The sequence below is a fragment of the Protopterus annectens genome, chromosome 8.part0, assembly GCF_019279795.1.
Source record: "Protopterus annectens isolate FY-2018-M chromosome 8.part0, PAN1.0, whole genome shotgun sequence".
Classification (NCBI taxonomy): Eukaryota; Metazoa; Chordata; order Ceratodontiformes; family Protopteridae; genus Protopterus; species Protopterus annectens.
This window is the reverse complement of record NC_056741.1, coordinates 376,993,805-377,016,316: the sequence shown is the minus strand read 5'-3', so window position 1 is coordinate 377,016,316 and position 22,512 is coordinate 376,993,805. Positions and strand designations below refer to the sequence as shown.

The 22,512-nt window shown below is 41.5% G+C and overlaps 1 protein-coding gene across 2 annotated transcripts in view; it reads left to right on the top strand.

The window, feature by feature from the left end:
- LOC122808815 (C-type lectin domain family 2 member B-like) overlaps positions 1-22,512 on the top strand; it is a 1,263,928-nt gene that overhangs the window by 1,030,780 nt on the left and 210,636 nt on the right. For both annotated transcript variants that reach the window (XM_044079877.1, XM_044079876.1), the window contains exon 5: positions 21,168-21,271. In XM_044079877.1, the coding sequence (XP_043935812.1) occupies positions 21,168-21,271 (104 nt within the window). The remainder of the gene's footprint in view (positions 1-21,167; positions 21,272-22,512) is intronic.

Here is a 22,512-nt window from a genome sequence, read left to right as displayed (position 1 = left end):
AGATTAGTTACGCAGCATTGGGTGATCATGCAGTTCCTTCAGGTAATTCTGCATCTTTTTTCCACAACTAAAGAATACCTCCCCATCATGGAATTAGATCTTTATAAGCAGCATGCTTGCCCATCTCTCCATTTAAAGCTATTGGTTCAGTAGCACTGAAGTTCATATCTTGGAATAGGTAGCACTTTTTAAATTGTGAGACTTGCAAGTCCGAGCCCTGTTGTATTAAGACTCATCATCATCATCTTTCAGCTTTTCCCGTTAGGGGTCGCCACAGTGGATCATCTCTTTCCATTTCTTCCTATCCTCTGCATCTTGCTCTATCACACCATCCGCCTGCATGTCCTCTCTCACCACGTCCATTAACCTTATCTTAGGCCTTCCTCTTTTCCTCTTACCTGGCAGCTCCATCCTTAGCATCTTTTTCCCAATATACCCATCATCCCTCCTCAGCACATGTCCAAACCAACGCAATCTCATCTCTCTTGCTTTGTCTCCAAACTGTCCAACATGAGCTGACCCTCTAATATACTGATTCCTAATCCTATCCATTCTAGTCACACCGAGTGCAAATCTTAACATCTTTAACTCTGCCACATCCAGCTCTGACTCCTGCCTTTTTGTCAATGCCACTCTCTCCAACCCATATAACACAGCTGGTCTCACTACTGTCTTGTAGACCTTCCCTTTCACTCTTACTGGTACCGGTCTGTCACAAATTACTCCTGACACTCTTCTCCACCCATTCCACCCTGCCTGTACTCTCTTCTTCACCTCTCTTCCACATTCACCATTACTCTGTACTGTTGATCCCAAGTACTTAAACTCGTCCACCTTTACCAACTCTACTCCCTGCATCCTCACCATTTCTCTACCCTCCCTCTCATTTGCACACATATATTCTGTCTTAGCCCTGCTGACCTTCATTCCTCTGCTCTCTAGAGCATATCTCCACCTCTCCAGAGTCTCCTCAACCTGATTCCTACTCTCACTGCAGATCACAATGTCATCTGCAAACATCATAGTCCACGGGGCCTCCTGCCTGATCTCATCTGTCAACCTGTCCATCACCACTGCAAATAAGAAAGGACTCAGAGCTGATCCTTGATGTAATCCCACCTCCACCTTAAACGGATCTGTCACTCCCACTGCAGTCCTCACCACTGTCACACTACCTTCGTACATATTTTGTACCACTCTTACATACTTCTCTCACACTCCCGACTTCCTCATACAATACCACAACTCTTCTCTAGGCACCCTGTCATATGCTTTTTCCAAGTCTGCAAAGAAACAATGCAACTCCTTCTGACCTTCTCTGTGTTTCTGTCAATAACACTCTCAGAGCAAACATCGCATCTGTAGTGCTCTTTCCTGGCATGAAACCATACTGCTGATCACTAATCATCACCTCCCTTCTTAACCTAGCTTCTACTACTCTCTCCCATAACTTCAAGCTGTGACTGATCAATTTTATCCCTCTGTAATTACTGCAGCTCTGCACATCACCCTTATTCTTCAAGATAGGTACCAAAACACTTTTTCTCCACTCCTCAGGCATCCTCTGACTTTCCAGAATTTCATTAAACAATCTAGTTCATAGGTTCATACTAGGTTATCTGCCCTAGGGCATTTATAAGCCTAGCCAGAATGTGTTTGGCTTTCGCCACCCATTTTAAATTTATTTTGCTATGCCCTTTTTCGAGGTTAGTATACTGTGCCTCTGTCTAACAGTGACACAGAAGTGATACCCGGGGTAAACCTACGATCTCCCATCCACTCATCAAGATTCCTCTTGAAGAGAGTCAATGAGGGACTCTGCCTAACCTGGACTGGGATTTTATTCCAGAGTGAAGGGAGCCTCTGGGTTATGAATCTGTCCCTCCAGCATGTCCTATTTATTTCAGTGCTGAGGTTCAAGTCTCTCGAGCGTGTAGCTCGATGGGATTTGGATTTTCTGAGGTGCAGCATGTCCATTAATTCCGGGTTGGACATGGCTTTATACGTCAGGCACAGATCTCCTCTGAACAGGCGGTATGCCACTGAGTAGAGATGGAGTTTCTTTAACCGGGCAGCATATGGCATCTGTTTGAGCCCTTTGATCCTCTTGGTGAGGTACTTTTGGGGTCTTTCCAGTTGCTGCAGGTGTCTGCTAAGGTACATCCCAAAAGGGGCATTGTACTCAATTATGGGCCTGATGAGGGATGAGTAAAGAGGCACGATGACCTCCCTGATCTAGATGTGAATCCCTTCATGATTAGGTGGGCTATATAAAATGTTTTTCTAACCACTTTGGCCACGTGGTTGTCAAATGAGAGATTGCTATCAACTTGGGTCCCCAGGTCCCTAATTACTTCTTCTGTACTTAATGGATTACCACCTATGTGGTAATTTGTGGGCACTTTGTTTTTGCCAAAGGGGATGACTATACACTTTTTGGCATTTAGCTTGAGGCCATGGTTCTGGCACCAGTTGTCTGTTTCTATGAGGCCCTTTTGGAGGATGCTTGTGTCGGCTGGAGAGTCGATTATGGCGCCCAGTTTGCAGTCATCTGCGAACTTGGTCAGCCACAGTCCTTCCGTGTTGGCCTGTACCTCCGAGGAAATATATACCGAACAAGAGAGGTCCCAGGACTGAGCCTTGTGGAACACCACTTGTAACTGGTTTGGAGTCTGACATGGCTCCAGCAATTTTAACCATGTGGGTTCTGTCCTTGAGCCAGTTTGCAATCCATCTAGTGACATAGGGGTTTATATTTAAGCTGGTGAGCTTATCTATAATGCCCGAGTGGGGTATTGTATCAAAGGCTTTTGCGAGGTCCAGGTAGGCTGTGTGGACCACCTTCCCCTCGTCAATGGCCTTGGTGACTGTTTCAAAGAAATCAACCAGGTTTAAGAGGCAGGATCTGCCCTTAACAAAGCCGAACTGGGTAGGATCCAGTGTCTGTAGGTCCCCAATATCTTTATTTATGAGGTCCATGATGATCCTTTCCATAGCTTTGCAGACCAAGCTAGTCAGGCTTATGGGGCGATAGTTTCCAGGATCCATTGAGGCACCACCTTTATGGAGAGGGACCACTGTTGCTGTACGCCACTCTTTGGGCACATATCCTGTAGTAAGGCTGAGATTGAACAGTAGTTTTATGTTTGGGTTTAGCTCTTCTTGGAGTTTTTGTAGGACGCAGCCTGGGACACCGTCTGGTCCCATTGATGCTGTGTTTTTTGCTTTGGAGAAGGCGGCTCTTACCTGTGCATCTGAGATGTCAGGGGGGCAGCACTCTGCTGGGATAGATATTTGCCCTTTTGGTGGGGGAGGGGGAGAAGTTTGCGCTGAACCTGTCAGCTAGGATGTTGGCAATGTCTGTGGGTTCAGTGTATTTTTTGTCATTTTGGACTAATTCTGAGCATATCTGGGAATCACCACCCAGGTTCCTAACATAACTAAAGAAAGCCTTGTGATTATCCTTAGTGTCCTGTGCAATTTTTCTCTCGAAGCTGGCCTTAGACAATTTTATGAGTGCCCGTAGTTTTTTGCTAATACTGATCAGTGATGCCTTCCCTTTTTGGGATTTTGCTCTATCATTTAGTAGCTTCCTCCTTCTATTGTATAGTTTGTTTATGGCTGGGGTCCACGGACAGGGCGTCTGCCTTTGGAGGATTGGGTCTTGGTTTTATTTGGGATCGTATGATCCATGCATTCCTGAAGGTGTTCATAGAATGCGTTTATAAAGGATTCTGCGGTCTGGGCCGTATTTTCCACAGGCCCGGGGGCTTTGAAGGATTCCATCTCGGTTTTGAGGAGTGTGAAATTTGCTTTAGAGAAGTTTTTCACTGTGGTTTTCTGGGCAGGGGTGGGGTCGGGATGTGAATATCCAGTGAGATTAGTTTATGGTCTGATCTTACCAGTGAGGGATACACTTCTGGTCTGGAGCATAGAGTCCCCATGTTGGTGATGATCAGGTCTAGTATGTTTTCCCTCTTGTGGGAGTGGTAACAAGTTGTTCCATAGCATTTGAGTTTATAAATTCTAGGAACCTTTGGGCTAGGGTGTTGGAGCTAGAGTAATGCTCCCAGTCTATGTTTGGGTAGTTGAAGTCGCCCAATATAATGGTGTTTGGAGAGACCTTCATATTTTCCAGTGTTCTCAGGAAGGCCGAGTGAGGTTCCTGGGTTTGGGAGGGTGGTCTGTAGCAGGCTATAAACTGGAAGGCAGTTTTACCCACTGTTAGTTGCACATGGATAGTCTCTGATGCTTCGTGCTTTGCCACCAACCTGGAGGTGTGGGTATCTTTGATGAATATCGATACTCCCCTCCTTTTGTGGTTCGGTCCAAGTTTTGGGGGCGAAAAGCATGGTATGAGGTATAACCTGGTAGTGCTGGGGTGCTCTCGGGAGCCCTGAACCAGGTTTCTGTTACTGCACAGATATCGATGTTCTCCATGCTAAGGAGAGTTTCGAGTGCGTGCATCTTGAGGTTTAGACTTCTGGCGTTGAGTAGCATTACTCTTAGTTTCTTATCCCTTGTGATACCTATGGAGGTGGGTTTGTCGTTTGAGCCTTGCCTAAAAAAGGCACTATGGGGGTAGCAAGAGCCTTTGGCAATATCCGAAAGCCCAGGGGTGACAGGTGCAAGCCGTCCCTAGCGAAGCATCGTGGCTTGTCGAGCATACCATCCCAAGCTGACAGGCATTGAATCCCCTTTGAATGACACCAGTACTTAAGCCAGTTGTTGAAATTGATCATCTTGTCTTCATATTGTGGCATCATTCTTGGTGAGGGTAAGATGCTACTCAAGGTCAGGGTCATACCGGCCTGGGCTACATGCTCAGAGAGCTCCTTTATGTCTCTTTTCATGTAGCCAGGGAGGTACGTCTCAGGTCATTCACACCAGCATGGACAATGACTGAGTCATATTTGTACTTGCCTTGGAGTGACCTGAGTGCTTGTGTTATGTGGCGGATCCTAGCGCCCGACAGGCTGCTCACCGTGACCCTCTCCTTGTTCAGCCTGGTGAGCGGGACGTCAGTGTGCCTGACGATAGAGTCACCTATTACAAGTGTATCAGGTGTGTTGTTTAGTCTTAAGGGCTGTGACTGTTCGGCACACTGGCTTTGTGAGATATGTGTTGCACGTGTTTTGTTTTGGGGTAGTGGTTGCTTGGGTGTCTGCTTTGGAGGTCTCTGCTGCTTAGGCAGATCTTTATTTAGAGCCTCCGAGTATGTTTTTGTGTGATTATGTGTTTGGTTTGCTGTCGTGGTAGGTCTATGTGAGACTGGAATTGTAGTGAGTGTGGTTTCCTCCTTCTCCTGACTGGTTATGCCAGTACTGAGTTGAGAGAGCTTAGCCTCCAGTTTGGCTATATGGTTGCATCTCTCACATGTTTTGGAATTTGTTGGGAGGAGGAGAGGGTTGTCTGTGTACATGAGGCAGTTGTAACATTGCCTCAAGATTCCCAGATTCACCAGCTGGACCGGAGAGGAGATTGACAACTGACCTTTGGACATGCTAGAATAATGTTGGGAATTCCTTAATAATTGAAAACAAGGGCCAGTGGGGAGTGAGGGTGTAGTGCTTTTAATTTTTAGTGCTGACTTATATAATTGCTTTAGTGAGCAAGTGCCAGGTAACTTAAGTGCAGTGTGTTACAGGTAACTTAAATGCAAAAACGACAAACAGTAACTTTCTTTCCAGTGAAACAAGGAAATAAGTACAGTAAGCAATGCAGATATCTCTAGTGATCCACAGAAGCGCTGAGAAGCCGCGTATTAGGTGGAATTAGCGTTCCAGGGAAATAACAAGCAAACAAGCATATAAACAAAGCTACATTCAGCAGTTAAAAATTCCACTGCAATTTCTCCTAAGCACCTCCATGCTTCCATTGGGATGTCATCTGGGCCAACAGCCTTTCCATTCTTCATCCTCTTCATAGCTGTCCTTACTTCCTCCTTGCTAATCTGTTTCACTTCCTGATTCACAATCCCCACATCATCCAACCTTCTCTCTCTCTCATTCTCTTCATTCATCAGCCTCTCAAAATACTCTTTCCATCTACTCAACACACTCTCCTCTCTTGTGAGTACCTTTCCCTCACTATCCTTTATCACTCTTACTTGCTGCACATCTTTCCCAGCTCTGTCCCTCTGTCTAGCCAATCGGTACAGGTCTTTTTCTCCCTCTTTATTGTCCAATCTCTCATACAACTCTTCATACGCCTTATCCTTAGCTTTCACCACCTCTCCCTTTGCCATGCACCTCATCTCTTTATACTCATATCTACTTTCTTCATCTCTTTGACAATCCCATTTCTTCTTCGCCAGCCTCTTCCTCTGTATACTCTCCTGTACTTCCTCATTCCACCACCAGGTCTCCTTGTCCTCCTTCCTCTGTCCAGATGTCACACCAAGCACCTTTCTAGCAGTCTCCCTTACTAGTTCTGCTGTAGTTACCCAGCTATTTGGTAACTCTCCGCTGCCTCCCAGTGCCTGTCTTAACTCTTCCCTAAACTCCACTTCACAATCACCCTTTTTTAACTTCCACCATTTAATCCTTGGCACTGCTTTCACACTCCTCCTCCTCTTCTTGATCACCAACGTCAACCTACAGACCACCATTCTATGCTGCTTAACTACACTTTCCCCTGCCACCACTTTACAGTCTCCAATCTCCTTCAGATTGGCCCTCCTACATAGGATATAATCCACCTGTGTGCATCTTCCCCCACTCTTGTACATCACCCTATGCTCCTCCCTCTTCTTAAAATACGTGTTACTAGTGAGACTGAATGTGCTAAAACAGAGATTTTTCTCCAAGGTATTGCAATCTTGGAGTCAATACATAAGAACAGCGGAGGAAGGGATTGTGCCCCTTCAAAAAAAAAAAAAAAAAAAAAGCATTGCATTTGCTTTGCTGTTCTTCTTAGTCCCACTTCTGCTTCTTTTTTTTTTTTTTGGTCTTGAGGAGTCCTTGAAAAGCTCACTTCTTGACAGCCATCCTTTCTTTTCACTGGATATTAAAGTTGCAGCCCTTATAAGCCATATTTGATATTTCACAAGCATTTGATGTCCCTTATGAAAGGCCTTTGTTCCCTCCAGAAAGTGACTTCAGAATAATCCCCTTAACTGTTTATTCATTACCCTGTTTTCATTGTCAGAGTAGAGACCAAGGAAGATAACATTTACTCCTCTAATCTACCCCATCATATTTGTTTCCACCTAAAGTGGGTGCATGCGTTAAAAAAAGAGGGGAGAGCTTTCAGCCTCTTCAGAAGGGAGGAACTGGGCTGGTAGTCATTAACCAAATATTTTTCAAGTGGATTGCCTACTATACTGTCTTTTTTCCATTAGGCAGCTCAACAACCATTGAAATGTATTGCTGTCAAAGGCCAGACTAGTAGAGGTGTGGCTACGTCCATTACTTATTTCATGGATATTTGCATTGTAGGCATCTGTTTCTCAGCTGATCATTTATCATGTGTAACTGTATAGATGGTGAGTTTTGGGAGTCTCCTCCAGCTTCTTTCATTCTGATGTATTTACTTTTAAAACAATTCATTCTAATCACCGACACAACAGAGTGGGTTCACAGTGTTAAATGTAACAAATATACTCTCACTTTATCAGTTGATTTAGGAAGGGACGTGCTTTTGCCAGTCCATTACACCCTCCCACAACCCCTTGTGCTTGGAGTACCCTGTAAATTAGTCAAGTATATATTTATGTATTACGCTCTTCATTATTTTTCTTGATTTGTAGGAAATGTAAATGCTCAGTGGTTAGGAGCAAGGAGCAATCCACTAATGAAGTCTGATGTCACAGCGTCTGCCTGCATAGGATGTGTATGCTGCTCAAATACAGTGGTGTTTTGAGAAAAAAATGCTGTGTTGGAATGGAAGATAATTAATCCAGTCCTAGACCCACCAAGGAGTGCCCCCTCATAGAACAACTGGTGCAGTAAGAATCTGTCTGCAATATATTCAACTCCGTTCTTATCTCTTCAAAGGCTACCACCTGTCATTCCTCTTTCTCATTTGTTTAGTGTTGTGTTGTTCACATTGCTGTGCTGAGATTTACTTGTTTAAATATGGTGTGGATGTCAAATGACAAATCACACCTACCAGGTGCATTGTGCAGTAGGGAGGAGAGAAAAAGAGAGGCTTGATTGCAATTTGGCATTATTTATGATGGACCTTAGACATGCTTCACTGTTTGTCCTTTGTGGGTCAGGCTTTTCATCATTTATGGTTTCTGAGAGGCAGCTTCTTTCTGGCCATCATGCTGTCAGATGACAGATGTAAATCTTGATGGAATGCTTACTTGGAGAACCATGGAGAGTGCCCCCTTGACTTGCAAGAAAGGGCAAGGGACCTCTTGTTTGTATCTTTGATCTGAAAAATTAGTTTCTTCTCATTAGTTTGCATGAGTGGCAGCGTTGCCTGAGCATATGACCAATCAGATACAGACTCTAAATAAGAGAGTCCACGTATTGTTAACAAATCTGAATGCAGTACAATGCTACTTTCAGATACCACTACTGATATGTTAATGACTTGGAGAGAAAGGAGTGGTGACAATCATCTACTCTTACAAGTAGATGTCCTTTCTTATCACTGTTGTAGTTTTCTTTACAAGTGGGATATCCTGCCTTGGATAGCAGAACATCTGGCCAGCATACCAAAACCTTTACACCTTCCAGGCATTGCATGTCAGATTTATGCCCTATGTCCAAGTTATAAGGTACATATGTGACATATGAACCCTTAATCCTCAGAACTTATTTGCTGCTAGTTCAAATGCTACCTTTGAATTTGAGCCATAAGATGTTTGTCACGTTGGTTCGGCTGCCGAGCCTTCTACAGATAAGTACCCCATTTTTTGGTCTCTTCCTTCCTTTTTCTTCTTCTTCTTAGATTACCTTTTTATGCCATCCAAGAAAGGAAAATTATAGTGTGGGAGGCAGATTCTACATAAAGATAGACAACAGAAGTGCCTTTTTTGTTTGGATGTTGCACACATATGATGGTGCATTTTAAATAGAATTATTCCCAAATGATCAGACAGAGGTTGTGTGACTTCTTACAGATTGACTCAGCTAGGCCTTTTGTGGTCCCTCCAGTGTTTGATGCTCTTTTGGATACATTTTTATCAGCTTTTCAAGCCCCTGGCTTCCAACCTCCTGCTTTTAAGAACCCTAACAGGCTCCATAATTTCCCTGATGCACAAAGGTTTTTATTTAAAAGTCCTTTCTCTAAAACTGCTGTGATTTCCATGGATGCTGATAAACCTTCTAAATTGCTGTCCTCCTCTAAACTTTTACTTCTGATAAGGACAGTTGTGCTATAGATAGGTATGGGGGAAAGTGTATACTTTTGATACCTTAGCTTTCCAGGGCTCTGAATACCAAACCCATATGACTAGGTATGTCATATTGGAGGCATTCTGACTGATATGACCGACTCCAAGGTAAAGTCTTCTGCTGTTTCCATTTTAAGATGAGGAGGTAGTCTTTGTTATGCTTCCAGACTCTTCCTAAAAACATTAAGCCTAAATTACTTGATTCACCATTGGACACCCAGAATCATTTTTTTAAGAACAGACTGGATAAAGGAAAAGTCATGCAGGATTTAAAACAGATTTTCCTTTCTCTTGTTCTAGGTTCCAGAGAAATTATCCATCTAAATCTTCTTTTGTCTGCAGGCAGCCAGGAGAGTCTCCCAAGGGTAAGTAGTTCTCCCATTGAGTTTTTCCTGACAAGCCTTCTCAGGGTTCTGAGTGTCAAAAGCCTTCTTTCCCCCCTGACAAATATGTTTCCATTTGACATTCAGTCACTTTTACCTCTCAGCTAGATTCCCTTTTCCCTGAGGTTGACTCTGTCCTTTCTTGTCTGGCAACAGATCACCTCAGACTATTGGGTGTTTTCCATATGCAAAAATGTTTTTTTATAGTTTGGAATTCCCTTCCTCCCTTTTCAGGCTATCTTTATCCTCTTCCTTGCCAGCTCACTCAATTTCCTTCTCAGCAGGGTGTAGGGTTTTATTCCAGGATTTTTCTGGTTGCCAGGAATGAGGGGCCTTGGAGGCCCATTCTGGATCTCTCCTTTATAAACATCTTTCTAAAGGTCCCTTCCTTCAGGATGCTCTCTCTCCAGATGCTTTTCCCTCTATTGTTTCCCTAGGCTTTTCTGGTGTCTCTGGATTTGAAAGATGCTTACCAACACATTCCTATTCACCCTCTTTTCAGAAAGGTTTTTCTGTTTCTCTGTGTCCTCTTTACATTATCAATTCTGTAGTTTGTATTTGGTCTTTCTATGACTCTGAGGAGCTTTACTAAATGTCTAGCCCCAGTAGTGGCCTTTTGCAGACTTCAGAAAATTCATATCTTTCCTTATTTGGATGACCTCTTGATTTGTTCCTCGTCTCAGCAGCTCCTGCCCCAAGATCTTTACTTTACTATGCTTCTTCTTTTGCAGTGTGGGGGTTCACCCAAAATCTCAAAAAGTCTGTGCTGACCCTTTCTCAGGACCAGGTATTTCTGGGATGCCGGATTAAGACTATACCAATGCTGGCTCTCCTCCCAACTCCAAATGTCTCCTGACTCTCTCTGCCTGCCTATTTTTAGTTTCTTCTTCCTTTTCCAGTCCTTCTGGCAAGGGACTTTCTTCATGCTCTGGGGTCCATGGCATCCACAATTCCTAAGGTTTCTTTCACCAGACTTCATAAGAGAAAATTTCAGTAGTATCTCAAAGCTGTTTGGCTTCAAAATTGCCATCTTCATGATTTTCCTGGTCCTCCCTTGCCTTGTCTCAAGCTAGAGCTCCATTGGTGGATTCATCAGATTTCCCTGAATCCAGGCCTACCTTTCTGGATTCCTCTTTCCACTCAGGAGCTGTACACAGATGCTTCCGATCAGGGTTATGTAGCCTCCTGCAATAATCTCAGGATTTAGGGACTTTGGTCCTCTCAACAACTGGTAGACCATATCACCATCAAGGAGATGAGAGTTCTTTTTCTGTCTCTACATGCATTCTGAATCAGACTCCCTTTGAGTCCCTGGTCCTCTAAGGGTTTTCACAGACAATGTTACAGTCATGTAGTACATTAACAAACCAAGGGGGCATGAAGTCTTACCTTCTCTGCAAGCTGGCTCTTCAGGGGATTTCATGATCTGGCATCATTTGCTTCTTCAGGTGGTTTACATTTCCTCAGAGCACATTATTGTGGCTGACTATTTGAGCATGTCCAGGGCAGATTCTCATGAATGGATGCTTCAGGAGCATGCAAGGTGTTCCTCGACAGTCCCCATTGGTGGCATACTCTTTAAGTAGAACTTTTTGCCTAACCTCTTAACAGACAGCTTCCCCAGTTATGTTCCACAATGCCAAGTCCTCTGGTTTGAAAAGTGGATGCCATGTCTTTTTTCTGCGAGGGGATGTTTCTGTATGCCTATCCCCATCTTCCTGTATTACCAAAAGTCTTGCAAAAAATCATGTGGGACAGGCCCAAAATCTTGCTGGTGACTGTTTTTGCCTAGATAGCACTGGTTCCACCTTTTATTCCATCTGGCCAGGGGCAATCATTGCAGGTTACCTCATAGGATGGATCTTCTCACACAGGAGAAGGAATCACCCATATACCCTCACTTACCCACCCTTCAGTTGACTCCTTGGGTGATTTTGATTCCTTTTAGACACCAGTTTTCTGAAGATGTGCTTTGAGTTTTACAGGAGGCTTGGAAACCCACTACTAGAAAATCTTACATGGCTATGTGGCTAAATGGAAGAGGTTTTCTATTTGGTGTCTCAGGCATGACAGCTGTACTGTATTTATAGAAGCTACCTTCTTTACAATCTTACTGCAGAAAATGAGATTAGTTGCAGTTCTGGTAGCAGTGAGACATGCATTTTATAGTTTGTCATGATTTAGTAACATTGTGAATGTATTTTATTCTCTAATACTGTTTGATCACATAATGCGATAAAGTTTTATGAGAGTGTTAAAGAAAAATACTTTAAAAAGACCAAAAGCATAAGGTTCAGTTCAGGTATCTTTATTATTGCGCAAGGAGACAAAAAATGCAGTTAACAGAGTTTGTCTGACTAAATCAGGAAGTGTCACAGTTATTATACCTTTCTTTCAAGACATTGCCCACTACGACTGACGTAGCAGATCACCAGTTCACAATTCTGTTACTTTACAGATATTTCTCACGTTTCTAGCTGACTCTTCAAAGTTTAAAAAAGATTTTTTCAGTAAACAGGATGGCCTTCACGACCACCGGTCAATTATAACTTTCTTGCTATGTGATGTTACAAGTCTAGGTACTATGGCTAATTTAAGCACAATGCAAGTACAAATTTCTGAAGCAGTTTATTGTTCATAATATCTAACTATCTTGCAGCTTGTGCACTTTTTCATCAACACGAACAGAGCTTATTGTCTATAATGAATGGATCTACAGAAATTATTATTATTCTCCTTTTAATTTCCTGACCTAGCAGAAAATCACCTGCTTTCCAGTACATTTTCAAAGCATAAACATGTATTTTGCTGTGCTAGCAAACTAGGTCAGAGTGCTTCTTGCAGTGTCAGAAAGCACAATTTCAGAAAAGCATCTTTTCAGTTTTAAATAAAACTAATGCTGCATATAGAATAAAAACGTGTTAATCTTCCCTTATTAAAATAAGCATTGCACACATATGTTAATACATATTTTTCTAACATTTCCCCCCTGTTAATACTTTTTATTCTATTTCAAAAGCATAAACAGTTTGTTTCTTCTCCTAACCTCTTCCTTTGAGGATTTGCAGCTAAGAGAGTCATTCAGTTTAAACTTATGAAAGTGTTTCCTTTTTCAACAGTTCTTCAATTTCAGTACTTTGATACAAAGTCTCAGAAACTGACATGTCTATAAAATCTTTGATTAATTTTTTCATGCGGGGAATTCCACAGCAAATGCATGCTCCTAACAATAGTAATCCCACACAAATGGCAATCAGGATGTTCATTAGGATGGAACCCCATCCCCCAAACAAATTCTGGAAAAAGTCCGTCAGTGGGTTTGGGCCTGACCTGGTCATGTCTGACACTTGTTGGATCACTTCCAAATGATCATTAATTTTGTGCTTATTGTCGGGAATGAACGAACAACACTCGTCTTTGATTAAAGCGCACGTACCACCTCTCGCCGCTAGGGTGAAGTCAAGAGCCATGCGGTTTTGAAGCACCACAGTTCTCATTGCATTCAGTTCATCAGTCATTAATTCAAGAGCAGAAAAAGTTGCATTGCTCATGACCTCGAGAAGTTTGGATAGCTTTCTCAGTTCCCAAATTGATTTAACTGCACCATATGCAGGGGCTATGCCAGCCCAGGATATGATAGTGTCACTCAAGTCCATGTGTGCTAGTTTACTTTTGTCTTTCACGGAGTTATGGTTCCTCCAGCCTGCTACAATCTGTCCCACTGGATTCTCAGGTTTCTTGATTGGATTTTCAGGTTTCTTTGCGACATCTCTGACGTTTCGAATTCTCCCATGAGGCAAAGCTGTAGTGTGTCGTATGGCCGGGACCAGGTAACTCAAAAACTAACTGCCGGACCAATTCTCAGGCAACCATTTGTATGCCTTTTTCCCACATATGAAATAACAGTTTTCTACCTTAGTATTGATATATACCTTCCCTGCATGAAACATTTTCTTATCTATAATAGACAGTTGCTTTAAAAGAACAGGATTATGTTGTATATCACTGACAGTTTTATGCAAGGACTCAAAGTATGAGTCATAATCTGCATCACAAATTGTTTCTGTAGTTTTAGCATTTTTAGGTTTAATATAACATTTATAAGAAACAGTCACATTACATCTACTCCAACCTACTTGAATTGTGTCATTATTAAAAAAGCATACAATTCCTGCTTGTGTAACAGGTAGAAATAATGCAATTTTGTCTCTAGATTTCACAGGTGTAGTCTCAAAAATCAAGTTTTCCCAGGTCTCATTGACCCCTAGGGGGACAACAGCCATCAATAATCCCCCGTATGCTGCTGGTATAGCTGTGCAAATCCAACAATTTGAAATATTAAAAGTCTCAGCATACACATATTTGATTGCTTGGTAAGTGTTAAAGTTCGGATGCCAGTCTATGAGTGTTGAATCACGTTTGTTCAGTCTAGTTGGTGTGACTGAAGAAAAGAAAGGCCACAGCAAAAGCCACAGTAAAAAGAACAGTGTCACTAATGCAGTTATTAAGATGATTATGCAACACTGCTGAATATACTGCTGAAATCGTTCAGTATTTCTATTGTCTCTAGGTCTTGTCGTCATTTTACTGCTGCTGTGTGTTAGCAAGAGTTTTATCAAGTTCAAAGTTTTTGACTAGTTTACAGTGTGTCAAATGAATCCAAGATGAACGTTCATAATCTTGACTGCTGTGGGCGTGCTCAGCAGTACTTGATATGGACCTTCCCACTTTGGTGTCGTCCAATTCTTCTTTTTGATTGTCTTCACCAAGACCCAAGTGCCTGGGGCTACTGCTACTTCGAAGGGGTTAGTTTGGTCTTTATCTGAAACAGAATTAAACTGTAAAAGATGTTTGTTATTTAGCATATTCCTCATGTAATCTGCAAGTGTCCAATCTGCTTCCTGGTCTGCAGGCATGAGAGGTTTCCACTGAGGTATATAATAAGCTCTTCCGAAAATCTTTTCGAAAGGTGTCAGTCCTTTTGCATTCGGAACAGTTCTCATGCTCAACAGTGCCAGGGGCAAACAGTACACCCAATTCTTTTGTGTTTCTACTATAAGTTTCTTAAGCTTATTCTTTAAAACTACATTGTGCCTTTCTACCAACCCTGCAGATTGAGGGTGATATGCACAGTGATGTTTTAAAGAAATCCCAAAATACTAACTTAGCTGTTGTATAGTTTGGTTAACGAAATGTGTGCCATTGTCACTGTAGATCCTTTCCGGTATGCCAAATCTAGGAATAATCTCTTTAACTAGGGTCTTTGCAACAGTGGCTGCATCTGGTTTACTAGTCGGAAAGGCCTCCACCCATTTGGAGAACATATCCACAATGACAAGGCAGTACTTTTTGTTTTCACATTTGCTCAATTCTATGAAATCCGTACAGATAGTATGAAACGGATATGGCGGTGTAGGGAAACTCCCTTGCTTGGGCTTTAATGCCCCTTGTGCATGATGTTTATTACAAGTGTGACATGACAGGCAAAATTTTTTAGTGTAGTTTGAAAACCCGTACGTAGCGAACACCCGATTCACTAACTGTACCATCCCCCCTGTTGAGACATGGCTCTGCCCATGGCTCAACAAAGCTGCATATCTAAATAAATTAGATGTACAGCCCTTCCTTGAGAATTGCTCCTCGTCTTTTCCATTTTTGTTTTTCAGCTTGTGTAGTAAGTGTCTGCATTGTTTTCAACATTTCTAAGTCTAAAATCTCAGAAGGTTGTAATTCCTCGTTCAAAATAAATACTTCTGAGGCTGCTTGCTTTGCAGCTGTGTCAGCTCTCGCATTGCCTTTTGAAATCCTATCTTGTTGTTTTGTATGAGCTATGCATTTACAAATAGCTACTTTCTGAGGCAACTGAATAGAATCTAACAAATCTAAAATAAACTGTGCATGGTTAATCGGTTTGCCAGTAGATGTCACCATTCCTCGATTCTTCCACTGTTGTGCAAAAACATGTACAGTAGAAAAAGCATACTGGCTGTCTGTAAAAATGTTTACGCTTTTACCCTTTGCTAAGGTACATGCCCGTGTCAAGGCAATCAACTCTGATGCTTGTGCAGATAAGTTATGTGGTAGAGGTTTCGCTTCTACAATCTCAGTATCAGAAACTACTGCATAACCTGTTAGGTTCTGTCCTGTAGGACTCCTTTTGCATGAGCCATCCACGTAATATGTCACCTCGGCATCATCCAAGGGAACATCCGTGAGGTCTTTTCTAGGCAGTGTCTTCTGCTCAATTACCTGCAGGCAGTTATGGGGTGTGCCATCCACAGGAGTTGGGAGCAAGGTAGATGGATTCAAAGTAGTACATCGTTCAATTGTCATGTGAGGTTGGCTCAGCAATATAGTCATACAAGAAAGATGCCTAGCAGGGGAAAGATATGCTATTTTTTCTTGCAGTAAAATGATTGCGACTGCCTGAGGCACCCTCAATGTGAGAGGGTGGAATAACACTACTGAGGCTGAAGCCTGCACTGACATTGCAGCTGCAACTACTACTTGTACACAGTGGGGTAGAGACCCCACCACTGGGTCCAGTTGTGATGAATAATAAGCAATGGGGCGTTGTTTGTCCCCATGCTGTTGAGTCAATACTGATGTCATATAACCTTGCTTGCAGTCCACAGTTTGGAAAAAACGTTTGTGATAATTTGGTAATCCTAAAACTAATGATGATGCTATCAATTGTTTCATCTTGCAGAAAGTTAATTCTGCTTCTGGTGTCCATTGTATTAAATCTTGTGCTGCCATAGGCTTCTTAAAAATCAGGTCGGTTAAAGGTGCATATTCCAAAGCATAGTTTGGGATCCAGCTCCGACAAAAATTAGTCGTACCCAGGAAGGACATCATTTCCTTCTTGGTTGTGGGTTTTGGTGCTTGTAAGATCGCTACTTTTCTGTCCTCATCTAATGTTCTGCCATCTTTGGATATTACATATCCAAGGTATTTCACTTGTTTTCTCCAAAGCTGCAATTTATTTTTGCTTACTTTGTGTCCTTCAGCTGCTAGGAATTTTAATAATGTTATAGTATCTTCCTTACAATCCTGCTGGGTAGGGGCGGCCAGCAGGATGTCATCAACATAAAGTAAAATTTGGCTACCTCTCGGTGGGATAAATCCCGCTAAATTACTTGCCATTTCTTGTGAGAATATTGTTGGACTTTCACTATAACCCTGTGGTAGTCGCGTATATGTATACCGCTTCCCCTGAAATGTAAATGCAAACCAATACTGGCTGTCAGGGTGTATCGGTATCGAAAAGAATGCATTGCTGATATCTACCACAGAAAAGTACTTCTGTTGAGGTTTTAAATCATTCAACAAGGTATGTGGATCTGGCACCGTAGGTGCTCTTGGTATTACTGCGTCATTTACAGCTTGTAAATCTTGGACCATACGCCATTCTCCATTTGCTTTTCTAACTGGGAATAAGGGTGTGTTACATGGCGAATCGGGAGATTCCACCAGTATTCCCTTCTTAAGCAAAGCTGCTATGATAAGTTTAATACCTGCCGCTGCATCTCTTCTCAAGGAGTACTGTCTCTTTTGTGGTCTAAATGCTGATTTTGGCGTGATAGTAACTGGTCCTGCTGTGTGAATAAGTCCTACGTCTGATTTTCCTGTTGACCAGAGAGTTTCTGGTATGTCTAACAAAGCTTTTTCTTCCTCTTCTAATAAGAGGGCTTCTCAGCTGTCTTTGCTGGACTGCAAGTGTACAGCTGGATGTGTTTGTGTTATCCATTTCAGTTTCTGTCTTTGTATTCCCTGTTCTGACAGTTCTGATTCTGTCTGTTTTTCCCACTTTGTGACTTTTTCTCCTAGGTCTATCCATTTTAAATCTTCTTCTTTAGTTAAACTAACATGCGGTATTAGATTCGATTTGTAAAGTGAAAAGAACTCCTGGGGTAATGAACAGCTAACTACACTGTTCCCTTTCATGTCCCAGTACAAATTACACAGTACTAATCTGTTTGCATGATTTTTAAACAATTCTTGTTCGTATTCTTTGTCAGGTCCTGGTGTATTACAATACTACAGAGTACAGTGCAAAAGGTGTTGTATGTCAATGCAAAGGGAGGGGAACTTACTGATAGCTACATTCATTAACTCTTCAGTTACTGCTCCAGGACCAGTCGTAACTAAGTCCTGGCTGTACCAGTAAAATGTCTCACCTTCCATTTGCACTGCAAAAGTATTAATCTGTCGCTGTGCTTCCAGACCCTGCATGGTTGGAACTACTGCTATGCCTAATAGTTGCATAAGATCTCTGCCCAAAAGGTTCACTGGGCATTTTGCAGAAACAACAATTTTGCTTTTCTGGGTTATTCCTGAAACAGGATCTGTTATTGTAATGTTATGGGAGAGAGGCTCCCGATACAGCTGTCCATTAGCTGCTTTTACTAGTATAAAGTCATGTGATTCTGAATTTTCTGGTAGTTTGGAGGGGTGTACCAGGGTTCGTGATGCCCCTGAATCGCACAAAAATTTGACTTCCCTCCCTTCTACCAGGAGTGTCACTTCTGGTTTTGTGTCAGCCAAATAGAGTTCTAAACTCAATAAGGCTAGGTCTAATATTTCATTTTCTTCACTATCGGTAGCCTCCTGCACTTCCTCTATTATCACATTCTCTGCTCCTTCTGTCACATTGTCATTTGTCTTATCTCTATTATTCCTATCTAGTGATTCTTGACCTTCATATAGTCAGTCCTCACCCTCATCGTTTTTGTCTTCCACTGCTGCCTTCTTATTTTTCCTGCAATCCCTTGCCATGTGTCCTTTTTTCCCGCATTTGAAGCACTCACCTCTTTTCTTTCTCGCTTCAAAGTCCTCTGATCGCTGATCAGATTGTTTGTTTCCCTGGGCATTCTTTTTGCCCTTTTGTCCGGACTGTACTAAATAAATTTCTCCATCTTCCACAGCAAATACTTGGGCTGTCTTTTTCTTTTTGTTGTTAAAATGCCTTTCGGCATGTCTAGCATATACAAGCAGTGATTGTAATCTGCTTGTACGATGGTCTACCATGTGTTTAGTAATGAAACTACTTATGGGTGCAATACTGCCTTTCAAAAATGCATTCTTTAACTGCTGCTCATATGGGGAATCTTGTGTCTGATCTTCAGGCACTTGCATTCCACAGTGATTGTTAAAACATTGCAATAATCTGGAAAAATATCTATCAACAGTTTCACTTTCTTGTTGGATGCATTGATTAATGCAAGTCCAGTCTGCCCTAGGCTTCCATTTCTCAGAAATTCGGTCTGTCAGACCTTTCACTCTGTTGTCTAGTTCTATGCTGCTATGTGGGAGGGGCCTAAGTGCAGCGTCACGGGGATTCCAGTTGCCACTAATCATGTGCCAATCTGGACCTACTATTTGTCTGACCACTTTTTCTACTACCTCCCCGTTTAAGTGATAACTTAATCTCATGCCGTGTAAGTCTTCTAAGAACTTTCTAAAATTAACTTTTGGATGGGGAATTCCCTCTGTGGCTTTCCGGAAGTCTTCCGGTGTCCACGGTCTGTATACTAAGAGAGTTGGGTTCTGCCCTTCTTGTCCTGCCTGAGGATTTGGTACTTCTATGAGTGGGCATATCTCTTCTTCACTCATAGCCTGTGAATTTCCATTCATTTGATATAATTCAATATCCCCTTTTAAATTACGTGTTCGAGACCTGGTCTCGATAGGATCTCTAACAAACGGTAGTGGTTTTATAGGAACAACTGGATATCGTGGAGGTGGGTCAGTTTGTTCTTTTGCTTCATATTCCGTTCGGTAAGGGAACTGGTAAGGGAACCGGAACCGGAGTGGGCGGAGGGGCCGATGCTATAACTAAGTTATTATCTTCTTTGTCTAGAAACATTGCTTTTGAATTTTTATTCTTTTGTTCCCTTCTGTTTGCTTCCTCAATCCACCTGTGTGCCTGAGGAACTCCTAATTTACGCTGTTTTTTAACCCGACCTTTAGAATCGGTTTTTAGCTGTCTAATAAGTTTGATAAGCGAGGATCTTTCTAGTTTCCCATCAAATTCATATTTATTAACCCATTTAGTATAATGTTTAATGTTGTCAGCGCGCTGTGATTGCATATATTTTGCGTCTTCGGTTAATGGTGGGCTTTGGGGTCTTTTCGTTTTTGTGCACGTATTACCAATTTTGTTCTACCCTTTTTTTTTTAAATGTTACGTAACCCTTTTGTTTTTAATGTGGTACCACCAAGTGTTTACAGTCTCTTCAGACTACCTGCCTACTTATTCTGCTTCCCTGATATATGACAAGATAGCAATATTTCTGTCCCTGAATTTTAAAAATTGTTACAGAACAAATACAATCAAGTCCCTGATCTAAAACAGAAAAAAGTAGATTCACCTTACCTGAGCCTCAGTGATTGGTCACTCACTGTTCAAATGGAACCCGCCTTCAGTCGTAGATCAGAAAAGTGGCTGGCCTCTTTTGCACGACAATTCAGTCGGAGGTCTTTCAATGAAGAAGATCCGATGTGGTATCTTCCCTGCACAGTTTCATGCCACCTGGCCCATCTGATCCCAGGCTAAACGAGGGTTTCCGGCTCCAAAGGACCAAAAAAATGTTAGAGAAAAATACTTTAAAAAGACCAAAAGCATAAGGTTCAGTTCAGGTATCTTTATTCTTGCGCAAGGAGACAAAAAATGTAGTTACAGAGTTTGTCTGACTAAATCAGGAAGTGTCACAGTTATTGTACCTTTCTTTCAAGACATTGCCCACTACGACTGACGTAGCAGATCACCAGTTCACAATTCTGTTACTTTACAGATATTTCTTACGTTTCTAGCTGACTCTTCAAAGTTTAAAAAAGATTTTTTCAGTAAACAGGATGGCCTTGACGACCACCGGTCAATTATAACTTTCTTGCTATGTGATGTTACAAGTCTAGGTACTATGGCTATTTTAAGCACAAAGCAAGTACAGATTTCTGAAGCAGTTTATTGTTCATAATATCTAACTATCTTGCAGCTTGTGCACTTTTTCATCAACACGAACAGAGCTTATTGTCTATAATGAATGGATCTACAGAAATTATTATTATTCTCCTTTTAATTTCCTGACCTAGCAGAAAATCACCTGCTTTCCAGTACATTTTCAAAGCATAAACATGTATTTTGCTGTGCTAGCAAACTAGGTCAGAGTGCATCTTGCAGTGTCAGAAAGCACAATTTCAGAAAAGCATATTTTCAGTTTTAAATAAAACTAATGCTGCATATAGAATAAAAACGTGTTAATCTTCCCTTATTAAAATAAGCATTGCACACATATGTTAATACATATTTTTCTAACAGAGAGTTATACTCCATTATAAAAAAAAATAAAAAATAGCTTGCTTTTCTTTATTTGTGCCAGCTGTGTGGATTGTATGCTTTTATATGTTTACTAAGATTGTTTTGTTATCCACAGGAATTCATAACAAAATGGTGTTCTTGCAAAGCATACTTCATTGGACTGAAGTGGATTAAAGGAGACTGGACTCTGATTGATGGAACCCTACCTGACAAAAGCTTGTGAGTGGTACAGTTTTAAAACGTGTTCAGAACTGGCCCCAACTTTACTAACTGAATGCTTCTTAACTTCTGCTAGACTGAAATGGTAGTAGGTGACTGTTGAGTACAAACCTGAGGGACATTTTTATTGCTTTAACTGGTTGTCATGAGTTCTTGGAGTTTGCTATTTGTGGCAATGCTGGAATAATTTGCTCTTTTTGTTTGACTGTCTGCCGGCATCCATTTGGCCAGTGCCTGATGTTTGATGAGTCTCTTTTTACGTTTTTAGAATTAGCTGCATAGACATTCCTAGGTCTGCTGCTTTGTTTTTGTGTGTCATTGTTGCAGTTTTGGTTAGCATTATTAACTGGTCCCAGGGTTTCATCTTTAGTGCTTGAACTGTAGAGACTACATTAACTTCGATCTGAATAATTGATTTCTGTCATCTGAAGTTGCAACTGTGGAACTGTATTGTCCAGGCTGTTTCTATGTCCAAGAGTTCTTTCATTTTCCATGGGACTGCTGAGGCTTAGTGATTTAACATGTACTTGTTTGCTATACTTGTGTGCTTAGATGATTTTTTTTTGGGGGGGGGGGGGCTGTTGGTATGTTTCTGGAGGACTTGTGTACTGATGTAGTCATTTTGAGTTTCTGGGAGATTTAGTACTTGTTTTTGTCATGTATCTGATAACTGAATTTGAGTCTGGCACTGTTTGGAACTTATTACCTTGTAGCCTTGTATGGCTACTTGTACTTGCTTGTGCATTTTGAAGTATTTAACGGTCATCATGCTCATACCAGTTTAGAGGTTGGCAAACACATTCATGAGGTATATTTCACTTTGACCAGAATCATTTTTAGGATTAAACTCTGGACTGTAGAATTTATATTAGCATTTTTATGAGTATATACTGGCATTTTATGGGTGGACACAATTTTTATTTCTTGGATTTTCTTACAATTTAACATCTTATTTATTTTTATTTATTTATTTTGCATTTGTTAACCGGATTGGTCCAGCTGGGTAAGAATTTACCCTTGTTCAGTGGAGACCCGAGGGGGAAAGCTCCAAACAGACATAAAAGTAGAGACAAGTTTAAAATAATACAGAGCAAAACAGTGTCATGAATACAATGGATAAGAAAAAAAAATAATGTACTCCATGGAATTAAACATAGCTATATACAAAAATATAATAATAAGGTTGTAAAAGGAAAAACAACGATAATAAATCCAAGAGGTCTGCAATAAGGGAAATAAGG